This window comes from Chiloscyllium plagiosum, chromosome 1, assembly GCF_004010195.1.
Source record: "Chiloscyllium plagiosum isolate BGI_BamShark_2017 chromosome 1, ASM401019v2, whole genome shotgun sequence".
NCBI classification, from domain to species: Eukaryota; Metazoa; Chordata; class Chondrichthyes; order Orectolobiformes; family Hemiscylliidae; genus Chiloscyllium; species Chiloscyllium plagiosum.
In genome coordinates this window covers 57,709,978-57,723,138 of record NC_057710.1, presented here as the reverse complement: position 1 = coordinate 57,723,138, position 13,161 = coordinate 57,709,978, and the positions used below count along the sequence as shown (strand labels likewise).

Sequence of the window (13,161 nt, the reverse complement as noted above, 5' to 3'; positions counted from 1 at the left end):
ACACATCCTTTACAATCCTCTGACTCAGCTCTTTTGCACAATCTTCTGTTTCTTTGCATCTTTATTGGTAGAAGGGCTTTGAAGCCATCTGAATTTAGACCTCATCCATGCTTGGTCCAAACAAAATCAAAAGGGCTAAATCCCAGAGGTGTGTTGAGAATGCTGCTGTTGACTCGCATTAAGGGGCCCCATGAAAAATCAACATCAATGTGAATCAGGAGGAAAGCCCTCCATTGGTTGGAGTCACACCTAACACCAATGATTCATCATCCGCAGGACATTACTGTAGGGTTTTCCCAGGGGAGATATTTTTTCCAATCAACCTGATCGGATATGTCATGCACACATCTGAAGCAGTTGGAATGTGAGTCCACACTACCACTGTAGTTCAAGAGCCCTCATTTCCACAGGATATTTTTTTCCCTTTTTCTTTGGATCCACGGAACTAAATAGTTTTCTTTCCCTCACAAAATCACCCGTGTTTTCCAATTGACTAATTTACATGCAAAGCCTGTCCAAGGCAATGCAGACTATCAAAGGTGAGGAAGAGGGGGAGGGGCCTAAATCAAAATGGAGTTAGAATTAAAATCCCTACAGTGGAAACAGGGGATTCAGCCAAACAAGTCCACATTGACTCTCCAAAGAGCACCTCACCCAGACTCACATCCCTTTCCTATTGCTGAAACCCATATTTCCCATGGCTAATCTATCTAACCTATACATCCTTGTACACAATGGACAGTTTAGTATTGCCAGTTCACCTAACCTACACATCTTTGGACTACAGGAGGAAACCAGAGCACCCGGAAAAAACCCACGCAGACACAGGGAGCATGTGCAAACTCCACACAGACAGTCGTCCGAGGGTGGAATTGACCTCAGGCTCCTGATACTATGAAGCAGCAGTGTTAACCAGAGTCATCGTGCTGCCCCAAAATCGTGTATTTCCCATGACTAATGTTGGAAATTCCTCAGGATATTGTCCTATGGCCAACCATCTTCAGCTGCTTCAAACAATCTAATACACGGTTAGAATTAGGGATGTTCACTGACCATGTTCAGTTCTTTCAAAACTTCCCAATTACTGAAGAAATCTGTGCCAACTCTGAAAATTCAACAACAGACAACATGTATGCCACAGAAGTTCCAGGTAATGACCATCTCCAATAAAACATAATCCAATCATCTGCTCTTGTCTTTCATGGTGATTATCATTACGGATAATTAACGAACAACATCCTGGTTCTATTAACTAAAAATACTAGACCAGCCTCAAACACAAGAGCCGGTCAGAGGCTAGACATTCTGTGGCAAGAAACTCAACTCTTGATTCCTCAAAACTTATCTACAGGACACAAGTCAGGAATGTAATGGAATACCCCACGCTTCCCTGGCTGAGTGCAGCTCCAATAAGATTCAAGAGACCTGACATCATCCTGGATAACATAGCTATTTGATTGGCACCACATCCACTACCTTCAACATTCACTCCCTGCACCATTGCACAGGAGCAGTTACAAGATTCATTGCAACAACTTGCCAAGCTTTCTTGACAGTACATTGCAAACCTGTAACTTCTAACACCTATGAAGACCCCACATTTGAACAAGCAATACCCATCCAGGTCACATACCATCCTGACTTAAAACAATATAATTGTTTGTTCTGTGTCAAATCCCTGAAACTCTCCCTCCAAACCATACAGAGTGCAGTGGTTTTTGAAGGTCACTCACTACTATGTTCTGGCTTAGGGATACACAATAACTGCTGGCCGTGTCAAAAACAACAATGTGAATGAATAAAAACTTCAAACGCCCTCCCGAAAATCATTCATTAGACCATTTCTCCCTTTCCATGCCTCTGCAAACCCATTTTTATTATCGTGATAGTGATCAACTTTTCTAAATTTTCTTTTCTTGGAAGATATTTCCCTGTCTAGCTGAATTAGTGAAGCCCCTGGGACTTTGTCATAAACCATACTATGAAAATGCAAGTTATAGTCTTACTATCCTGAGGGTGATCTCTTGATTTGTGATTATAGTTTCCTTTACTCCAACAAAAATCTTGTTTTAGACAGTCATTGCTGTCAGTTATGGTTTACAATAATGCTTTTTAAAGGATTTCTCAAAGCCATCATGCAATTTCTTCCAGTAGAGATTATTACTGACTTTATATCACTTTACAGAGTCGTCAGGTCAAACTAAGGAAAAGATACAAATACATTTTTGTGCACATCTCTTTCCTCCCAAAATTATACTTCACCAAACAGATATACAGTTCAACTCTGTTTCTGCAATTTTGTTAATTAAATATACCCAAGCACTGAACATTATCCTCCACCACCACCGAAAGTGTATGTGATATCCTGTGTCATACAGTAAATAAACTTGTGCCCTTGTATATCACATTGCATATAAAAAATAAGCACACAATAATGAACGTAAAGTTAACTGTCTTACACAACTGATCAAAATTGTTTACCAGTCTCCTAGTATCTGAACAATCAATAGCCTCAGTGAAATTGCCCTGGTGCTGTACAGCTCTACTCTTTAAGTACTGCATTTCTTTACATTGTATTCAGATCGTGACATATTACAATGCAGAATTTTATTAAAGCATGACCCCTTTCTAGAACTGTACAGAATAATTGTTATTCAGAAATAGTTTCAACTGCATTAAGCTAAAGTTCTGAACAGGACAAATAACAAACAGGTAATTTGTTCTTGAGGAATCATTAACTTCTGCTCTAACATCCAAGTTTGATTCCAGGTTTTCTGCTGGTAAACAGATTTGCTGAGTTCTCACGCTTCCATTGTAGCAGCAGGTTTGTAGATTACTTTCTGTCCTCTTTCAGTGTTTGATCTGTTAAAAACAAAGTTTGCAATAAGAAGTGAACATTGCTGTGAAAGGAATCAAAGAGAAGAAAACTGATGCATTGTTTTACAAGGTATACAGATTCAACAAAAGGTTGAAGTTCAATTTTTTAATTTGGTTGCTCTTTCTCTTTAACAATACTTTCAATAGATAAGAGTTATCTGCATCAATGGATATTAATACATAAATGCCTCAGACATGCACATCAGAAGGACGTTAATTTCTGGGTCTATGCTAAATCACCTTGTGTGACAGCTGAATCAGCACTTATAGACAAATAATGTCTGTGTCTTTGGGCTAAGAAAAGGAGACAATCAGTAAAAGAGCTTGCTTCATTCTGTTCACATGCTATGTTATGTGAGACCTTGAACATGATTTACTCATGCTCATTATAAAAAGTGGCTGTTGACATTCAATTTCTACACTCATATGGAAATAAAACTAATTTGATCAATGTACCAGACACTTTCGAAATTCTGCAATAGGAATGAAACTGGATGGCCCATATGGCACCAACTAAGGCACTGGAAATTACAACACATAACATAGCCCTATTGAACCTGGCAAGAATACTCCTTACTAACATCTACAGACTCATGCCAAAATTAAGCGAACTGTCTCAGACTAGTAAAAGAAACTGTTGGACAGTCATATCCACAGAATCATATCTTACAAACAAATGATGCCCCAGACACCATCACCATCTCCACTGACAGGCCAGACCCAACAGAGGGATTGACACAATGGTATACAGGTGGGGAGCCCTTAACGTTGACTCTGAATCCCATAAAGTCTCATGATATTGGGTCAAACATGGGCAAAAAAAATCTCTTGTTAACCAATTCACTGCCCACTCTCCAGCTGAGGAATCTTCTGCATTTTGAATACTGACTACAGGGTGTCACAGGGTACAGTACCTAAACTGGGCTTTTCTCTTCTTGATTCCTGGGATGTGTGGGATTCACTGGCTGGGCCAGCATTTATTGCCATTGGAGTGGCCTCCTGGAGGCACGACAGACTGTGTGGTGCCGGGACACTCAGACGTCATTAGGGAAGGAGTTTTAGGATTTTGTCCCCATGACATTGAAGGAAAGCAATATGTTTGGATCAAGTTGGTGTGAGATTTGGAAAGATGGTGGTGTTCCCACATAGATGCTGACTTTCTAGGTGGTAGTGGTCATGGGTTTGGAAGTTGTTGTCAAAGAAGCCTGATTTTCTGCAGTGCATCATATAGATGGCACACATTGCTGCCACTGAGTGCTGGTGGTGCAGGGCAGAGTAGATGCTTGAGGGCTGCTTTGTTCTGGATGGTGTCAAGCTTGAACGTTGTTGGGGCTGCATCCATCCAGGCAAGTGGAAATTTCATTGTCCATCACCAAGAGTGACTCAGTAGCTCCACTATAGACCAAAACCTCAAGGATATTGTTGGTAGACTAGGTCTGCTACAACTGGGGAGGAAACTAACAAGAGGGAAAAGATCATATTTGACCTTGTCCTCACCAATCCACCTGTGGCCGATGCACATGTTCATGACAGTATTGTTAGACATGACTGTCACACTGACATTGTGGAGATGAAGTCTCATCTTCAGAGTAAAGATACCCTCCAATGTGCTGTGTGGCACCACCATCGTGCTAAATAGGATAGATTTCAAACAGATCTAAAAGAAATAAATAAAACTGAAAGAACTGTGGATGCTGGAAATCAGAAACAGAAACAGCTGGAAAAGCTCAGCAGATCTGGCAGTATCAGTGGAGAGAAATCAGAGTTAACGTTTTGGGTCCAGTGGCCCTTCCTCAGAACTCAAGGACTCAGTTCTAAGGAAGAGTCACTTGACCTGGTACATTAACTCTAATTTCTCACCACAGATGCTGCCAGACCTTCTGAGTTTTTCCTGCAATTTCTGTTTTTGTTTCTAAATGAACTCAAGACTGGGCATCCATGAGGCACTGTAGGCCTTCAGCCAATGTCAAATCATACTCCAACACAATCTGAAACTCATGGCCCAGCATATCTCTCACTCTAGTTACCATCAAACCATCAACTTTAGTTCAATGGAGAGTGCAGTAGGGAATGCCAGGAGCAACACCAGGCATAGCTAAAATGGAGGTGTCAATTTGGGAAAGCTACAATATAGGACATTTTCCTTGCCAAACAGCATACATAGAAACCAGTAAAGAAAGGCGATTCTACAACCAATGGATCAGATCTAAACTCTGTAGTCCTGCCACATCCGGTTGTGAGTGGCAGGACTACAATTAAACAACTCACTGGAGGAGGCGAGTCCCAAACATTCCCCATCTTCCATGACAGGAGAGCCCAGCACATCAGTGCAAAAGATTAAGCAACAATCTTCAGCCAGAGCGCCAAGTGGCTGATCTATCATGACCTCCTCCTGAAGTCCCCAGCATCATAGATGCTAGTCTTCAGCCAGTTCGGTTCAATCCACATGATATGACCAAATGGTTGGAGGCACTGGATACTGCAAAGACTATGGGCCCTGACACCACTGCTTTCCCTAGAGCAATAATAACTGCCAGCAATACCCCCATTAATGAATAAAAATAAGCACAAAACAAAAGCCAGGAAGTGTGAATAAGGAACTTAGACGTCAGTATAAGTTGAGTTTTAGAAGATGATCATCCTTCAATTCCTGGACCTGACTGCCCTGTGTTTCATTTGTCATGTTCGAGCACATGCAGTTTTCACAAATAACCAGCAAGAGTCTAATTTCCCCTTCCGCGTGAAACTCAGTTTATATAATGATGTTGAAAGAGTGCTGGGTAGAAATGACAGCATGAGAACTGCCTGTCACTTCAGTTTAGGTTTGAACATTTGGATAGATCTTAAAAAAAAGTTTGTATCAGTGTTAATAGCTTTAATAGTTGTTTACAAAACAGTCCTGCAGACTTAGCCAACTTCGAGGAACAGCAATTGACTGATCAGCGTGAGATACATCTTATGATCCCATTTACCTCAGCTAACAGTGAATAACCTCCTAGGGGCAGCATTCAGATTACAGTCGAGAGTGTGGTACTGGAAAAGCACAGCAGGTCAGGCAGCAACCGAAGAGCAGGAAAATCAATATTTCGGGCAAAAGCCCTTCATGAGGAATGAGGAATCTTTTCTCCCCCTAACCCCACCTCCCTCCCATTTATCTCGCCCCCCTGAGGCTCCCAGCCTCAAGCCTGATAAAGGGCTTTAGCCCGAAATGTTGATTTCCCTGCTCCTTGGATGCTGCCTGACCTGCTGTGCTTTTCCAGCAATCTCGACTCTAATCTCTAGCATCTACAGTCCTCACTTTCACCTAGCATTCAGATTGCAGACAGCATTACAGCATTTGAGGAAAGACATTCTGGCTATTGAGGGAGTGCAGCGTAGGTTCATGAGGTCAATTCCTGGAATGGTGGGACTACCTTACGCTGAAAGACTGGAGCGACTGAGCTTGTATGCCCTTGAGTTTAGAAGACTGAGAGGGGATCTGATTGAGACATATAAGATTATGAAAGGATTGGACACTCTGGCAGCAGGAAACATGTTTCCGCTGATGAGTGAGTGCCGAACTAGAGGACACAGCTTAAAAATATGGGGTAGACCATTTAGGACAGAGATGAGGAGAAACTTCTTCACCCAGAGAGTGGCTGCTGTGTGGAATGCTCTGCCCCAGAGGGCAGTGGAGGCCCAGTCTCTGTATTCATTTAAGAAAGAGTTGAATAGAGCTCTCAAGGATAGTGGAATCAAGGGTTATGGAGATAAGGCAGGAACAGGATACTGACTAAGGATGATCAGCCATGATCATATTGAATGGTGGTGCAGGCTCGAAGGGCAGAATGGCCTACTCCTGCACCTATTGTCTATTACAAAATAAACTCAATTTTGGGTTTGGGTTGTACTAAAGACCTTGTGACCATGACACTGCGGGTCCCAATCGCATGCTTGGCAGCAGCAAAAGAGTTGGTGCAATCAGCCAGGAGCAGTTCTCCTACGCTGCCTGCTCTAGTGAAGGGGGACACAGGCAGGCTCCTGACATTGCAGGACCAATTAGAACCTTCAGCTCTCGAAACTCGAGCAGGAGAATTGGGCCCAAACGAGGCAGATCACGAGGCTGCCTCCATTTGAGTTGCCACCAGAGATGTGGATGGAAATAAAATATTACGTGGGGCTGGAGTTGGTGGGTCCCTCAGAACAGAGCAGAGGGGAAAGTGGGCGGCACGGTGGCACAGTGGTTAGCACTGCTGCCTCACAGCGCCAGAGACCCGGGTTCAATTCCCGACTCAGGCGACTGACTGTGTGGAGTTTGCACGTTCTCCCCGTGTCTGCGTGGGTTTCCTCCGGGTGCTCCGGTTTCCTCCCATAGTCCAAAGATGTGCAGGGTCAGGTGAATTGGCAACGCTAAATTGCCCATAGTGTTAGGTTAAAGGGGTAAATGTAGGGGTGGGGGTGTGGGTGGGTTGCGCTTCGGCGGGTCGGTGTGGACTTGTTGGGCCGAAGGGCCTGTTTCCACCCTGTAAGTAATCTAATCTCCCCAGAGTTTAAAGAAGCCGGTTTTATTTTGTAATGCTGTTTGCAATCTGAATGTGGCCACTAGGAGGCCACTCACTGATCAATCAATTGCTGTTCCTCAAAGTTTGAACTCCAGAGTTTAAAGCATGGGAATGTTAAACAGGATTCAAATACATCGGCGATCTGACCTAACATGGTGCCACCTTTCACCCAGTCCCGGGGCAGCTCCAATCACACTGTTCATGGGGCTGGGAAAATACAGGCCCTAATTTCTTTGTTGACTTTGTATTTGCTTTATATGTGTGAAGGTGGTTTACTGTCAAAAATATCATTGTCAGAGGGACACAATCTGTTCACTGAAGAAAGAAACTCTGTTGTTTGCTGACACTTAAGGATTAATTCATTTTTATTTAAAACATTTGTAGAGCTCAGGGTGATGCTGCCATTTGGAACTCATCCCTAACTGACTGTGAAAGGATTGGTTTGGTAGTGCCATTAAAAAGTCAGAGTCAGAGAGATATACAGCGTGGAATAAAAATGCTGGCCAGCCAGCAACACCCACATCCCATAAAATGAATAAATAACTTTAAAAATGGAAACAGACCCTTTGGTCCAACTTGCCCATGCCGACCACATATCCTAAATAAATACAGTCCCATTTGCCAGCATTTGACCCATATCTCTCTAAACCCTTCCAATTCATATACCCATCCAGATGCTTTTTAGATATTGTAAATGTCCCAGCCTCTGGCAGCTCATTCCATACATGTACCATCCTCTGTGTGTAAAAGTTGCCCCTTAGGTCCTTTTTAAATCTTTCCCCTCTCACCTTAAATCTATACCCTCTAATTTTGGACTCTGCCACCCCAGGGAAAAGACCTTGCCTGTTCACCCTATCCGTGCTGCTCATGGTTTTATAAGCTCCGATAAGGTCACCCCTCAGCCTCCTATGCTCCAGAGAAAATAACCCCAGCCTGTTCAGCCTCTCCCTTTGCTCAAACTTTCCAAACCTGGCAACATCCTTGAAAGGGTTCAGAAGAGATTAGGAGAAAGTGAGGACTGCAGATGCTGGAAATCAGAGTCAAGACTGGTGCTGGAAAAGCACAACAGGTCAAGCAGCATCTGAGAGCAGGAGAATCGACATTTCGGTTATAAGCCCTTCATCAGGAATGATTTCATCATCATTTACAAGTTTCACAACATCCTTCCTATAGCAGGGAGACCAGAATTGCACACAATATTCCAAAAGTGGCCTAACCAATGTCCTGTACAGCTGCAACATGTCTCAGTTCCTATACTCAATGCACCAACCAATAAAGGCAAGCATGTCAAATGCTTTCTTCACTATCCTATCTATCTGGGAATCCACTTTCAAGGAACTATGAACCTGCACTCCAACGTCTCTTTGTTCAGCAACACTCCCCAGGACCTTCCCATTAAGTGTATACGCTTTGTTCTGATATGCCTTTCCAAAATGCAATACTTCACATTGATTAAATTAAACTTCATCAGCCACTCCTTGGCTCGTTGGCCCATCTGATCTAGAACCTGTTGCACTCTAAAGTAACCCACTTCACTATTCACTACACCTCTAATTTTGGTGTCATATGTTCTATGTTCACATCCAAATTATTTATATAAATGATGGAAAGCTGTGGACCCAGCAATGATCGTTCTGACACACGACTGGTCACAGGTCTCCAGTCTGAAAGGCAACCCTCCACCACCACCCTCTGTCTTCTACCTTCAAGCCCAATTCTGTATCCAAGTGGCTAGTTCTCCCTATATTCCATGTGATCTAACCTTGCTAACCAGTCTACAGTGGGGAACCTTGTCGAACCTTGGCCCAAAGGAGAGCAATTATGCTAACTATTTCAAAATCAAGATTGTTTGGTAAAATGCATCAGGTTTTCAAAAACCTACAGGGTTACTAAAGAAAGCTGATAAAAATTGCTATCTATAGTGGTTGGCCTTCCAGTAAGGAAGGCAGTTGTCTCAAAAGTAATAGCTTTGACATGAAATGTTTTGCCTTTGACCTGACATAATAAGTGGAGAACTAATTTCTACTTGGAAGCTGACCTCTAGCTCAAAGCACATTAAAATGTGTGGGCAGCTGCCCTAGGGATGTTTAATTCATTTCATTCAGTTGGCTTTCTACATCATGAAGGAAGGAAAGGATTCCATTTGATGGAAGTGAATAACAAAACCATCAAAGGCATTTGTCTACAGATTTTGAGACCCAAATATCTGGAACAAGCGGTGGTCTCATTTGCCAGAAGCGAGACCATCACAGCGATGTGTGTGGGGGCAGTCTCCGAGTTGGCTTTCTCCGAATATTAATTCTAATAAAGAAGGTAGTGTGAGAGACACCCCAATGTTTCTGGATCAGAGAGAGATCCAGCAGCTGCTACCTCAGCAGCTCCAAAGGGAGATAGACAGATTTCGGGAAAATCCTCACTCGGGCGGTTTCTTTTGATGCCTGTGCCTCCAGCTTTGAGGGAGTTGGATGGGGTTGGACCCTCAGGGAAGTGACTTCCACCAGGCTGTTGGCAAACATCAAAGAGGAGGCATGGGCAGCAGTGAGAGCAAAGAAATCTCTCCTAATTCCACCCTCAATGTCATCAATTAGCACCTGCCCTAGCCCCACCACCATGACTTGTGCAATTCAGCCTAAGGGTTCTGAAAATATTTCAGGGACTGGAGGCAGATTAAGTCCAAGTCTAAGATTGCTCCTGTGCAATTTGGTTGAAGGATGATGGCCTAATGGCATTACCATTAGACTATTTATCCAGAGACCCAAATAATGTTCTGGCAACCCAGGTTCAAACCCCACAATGGCAGATGGTGAGGTCAATAAGAAAATATGGAATTAAGGATCTAATGATCATGAAATCAATTGGTGGTTGTCAGAAAATCATATCTGATTCACTAATATTCTCCAGGGAATGATATCAGCCATCCTCACCTGGTCCGGCATACATGTGACTCCAGACCCACAGCAATGTGGTTGACCTGCAGTTGCCCTCTGAAATGGTCTCACAAGTCACTACAATCGCTACAAAGTCGCAAGATAGATGAAACTGGATGGAACACCTGGCATCAACCTCGACACCAGAAAAAGAAAGCAGAAACAGTCCTGTCAACCTTGCAAAATCCTCCTTACTAACATCTGAGGGAGAGTGCTAACATTGGGAGAGGTGTCTGTAAAGTGTGATTTCATGAGTATGACTATGTCCTGTCCCACCAGCAGGACAGACCCAGCAGACGTGGCGGCAGAGTGGTATACAGTTGGGAGGGAGTTGCTCTGAGCGTCCTCAACATTGACCCCACGAAGTGTTGTGGCTCCAGGTTAAATATAAGGAAACCTCATGCTGAGTACCATCTTCCCTCAGCTGATGAATCAGTACTCCTCCATGTTGAGCAACACTTAGAGGAAGTACTGAGGGTGGCAAGAGCACAAATTGTCCACCACCAAGACTGGCTCAGCAGCAGTAATAGTGATTGAACTGGTCAGGTCCTAAAGGACAGAGCTGTTCGGCATGGTCTGTGGCAGGTGGGGAGGTCACCAACAAGAGGGAAAAACATACTTGACCTCATACCTACCAATCTGCTGGCTGCAGTTGCATCTGGCTATGACGGTATCAGTAAGAGTCACCAATGCATAGTCCTTGTGGAGATGATGTACGCCTTCACATTGAGAATAACCTCCATTGTGTTGCGTGGCACTACCCCCATGCAAAATGGGACAAAATTTGAACAGATCTGGCATTCAAGACTGGGCATCCATGAGGCACTGCAGGCCATCAGCAGCAGAGCTGTACTCCAGCACAATCTGTAATCTCACGGCCCTGCATATCCCCCACTCAACCATTACCATAAGGCTAGGGGATCAACCCCGGTTCAATGGAGAGTGCAGGAGGGCATGCCAGAAGCAGCACCAGGCATACCTGAAGGTGAGGTAAGCAACAAGTGATAGACAGAGCTAAGCAATCCCACAACCAATGAATCACACGTAAGGTCTGCAGTCCTGCCACATCCAGTTGTGAATGCTGGTGGCTGATTAAACAACTCACTGGAAGAGGAGGCTCCACAAATGTTCCCAGCCTCAATGATGGAAGAGCCCAGCACATCAGAGCAAAAGATAAGGCTGAAACATTCACAGCAATCTTCAGCCTGAAGTGCCGAGTGGATAATCCACCTTCGCCTCTTCCTGTGGTCCCCAGCATTGCAGATACCAGCCTTCATTCAATTTGATTTACTCCACGTGGCACCAAGAAACTGTTGGAGACAATGGATACGGCAAAAGCTACAAACTCGGACAATGTTCCAGCAAAAGTCCTGAAGACTTCTGCTTCAGAATGTGCAGGGTGATAGAATATTCCCCACTTGCCTGAATGAGTGCAGCTCCAACAACTTTCAAGAAACTTGACACCACCAAGAACAAGCAGCCCGCTTGCTTGGCACAGCATTCAAAAGCATCCATTCCCTCCATCAAATTTCTGTAGGAGCAGTGTGTACTACTTACAAAATGCACTGCAGAAATTCACCAAAGATCCTCAGGTAGCACCTTCCAAACCCACGACCATTTCCATCTAGGAGGACAAGGGCAGCAGCTATATGGAAAACCACTATCTTCAAGTTCCCCTCCAAGCCACTCCCCATCCTGACTTGGAAATACATTGCAGTTCCTTTACTGTCGCTGCGTCAAAAATCCTGGAGTTCCCTCCCAATTGACATTGGGTCAACCCACAGCATGTGGACTGCAGCGATTAAAGAAGACAGCTCACTACCATCTTCTCAAGGGCAACTAGGGATGGACAATAAATGCTGGCCCAGCCAGCAACACCCACATCCAAAGGTTCAAAGAACATACTCCTGTGTGATACTGTGAGACCTTATTTCAGGTATTAAACTCTACTGAGAGCATAGCTTAAATTGCATATTGAGATGAAGGTATATATTATATCATTATATAGGATCAGGATTAACCCATAGGTATGTCAGGAATAAAAGAATGACGAGTGTTAAATTAGGGCCAATCAAGGATAATAGTGGGAAGTTGTGTATGGAGTCAGAGGAGATAGGGGAAGCACTAAAATATTTTTCGACAGTGTTCACTATAGAAAATGAAAATGTTGGCAAGGAAGATACAGAGATACTTGCATCTAGACTAGAAGAGATTGAGGTTCACAAGGAAGAGGTATTAGAAATACTGCAGAGTGTGAAAATAGACAAGTCCCCTGGGCTGGATGGGATCAATCCTAGGATCCTCTGGGAAGCCGGGGAGGAGATTGCTGAGCCTTTGGCATTGATCTTTAAATCGTCATTGTCTACAGGAATAGTGCCTGAGGACTGGAGGATAGCAAATGTGGTTCCCTTGTTCAAAAAGGGTGGTAGAGACAACCCTAGTAATTACAGACCAGTGAGTCTCACTTCAGTTGTTGGTAATGTGTTGGAAAAGGTTATAAAAGATAGGATTTATAACCATCTAGAAAAGAATAATCTGATCAGGGACAGTCAGCACGGTTTTGTGAAGGGTAGGTCGTGCCTAACGAATCTTATTGAGTTTTTTGACAAAGTGACCAAACAGGTAGATGAGAGTAAACTGGTTGATGTGGTGTAAATGGATTTCAGCAAGGCGTTCGATAAGGTTCCCCACAGTAGGCTATTATACAAAACTCAGAGGAATGGGATTGTGGGAGACATAGCAGTTTGAATCAGTAATTGGCTTGCTGAAAGAAAACAGAGGGCTGTAGTTGATGGAACATATTCATCTTGGTGTCC

At 43.7% G+C, this 13,161-nt stretch overlaps 1 protein-coding gene across 2 annotated transcripts in view; it reads right to left on the bottom strand.

The window, feature by feature from the left end:
* Positions 1-2,141: 2,141 nt before the first annotated feature.
* The window catches only part of ca9 (carbonic anhydrase IX), a 108,065-nt gene continuing 97,045 nt past the window's right edge, over positions 2,142-13,161 (bottom strand). For both annotated transcript variants that reach the window (XM_043687227.1, XM_043687237.1), the window contains one exon: positions 2,142-2,862. In XM_043687227.1, the coding sequence (XP_043543162.1) occupies positions 2,802-2,862 (61 nt within the window). In that variant the 3' untranslated portion in view covers positions 2,142-2,801. The remainder of the gene's footprint in view (positions 2,863-13,161) is intronic.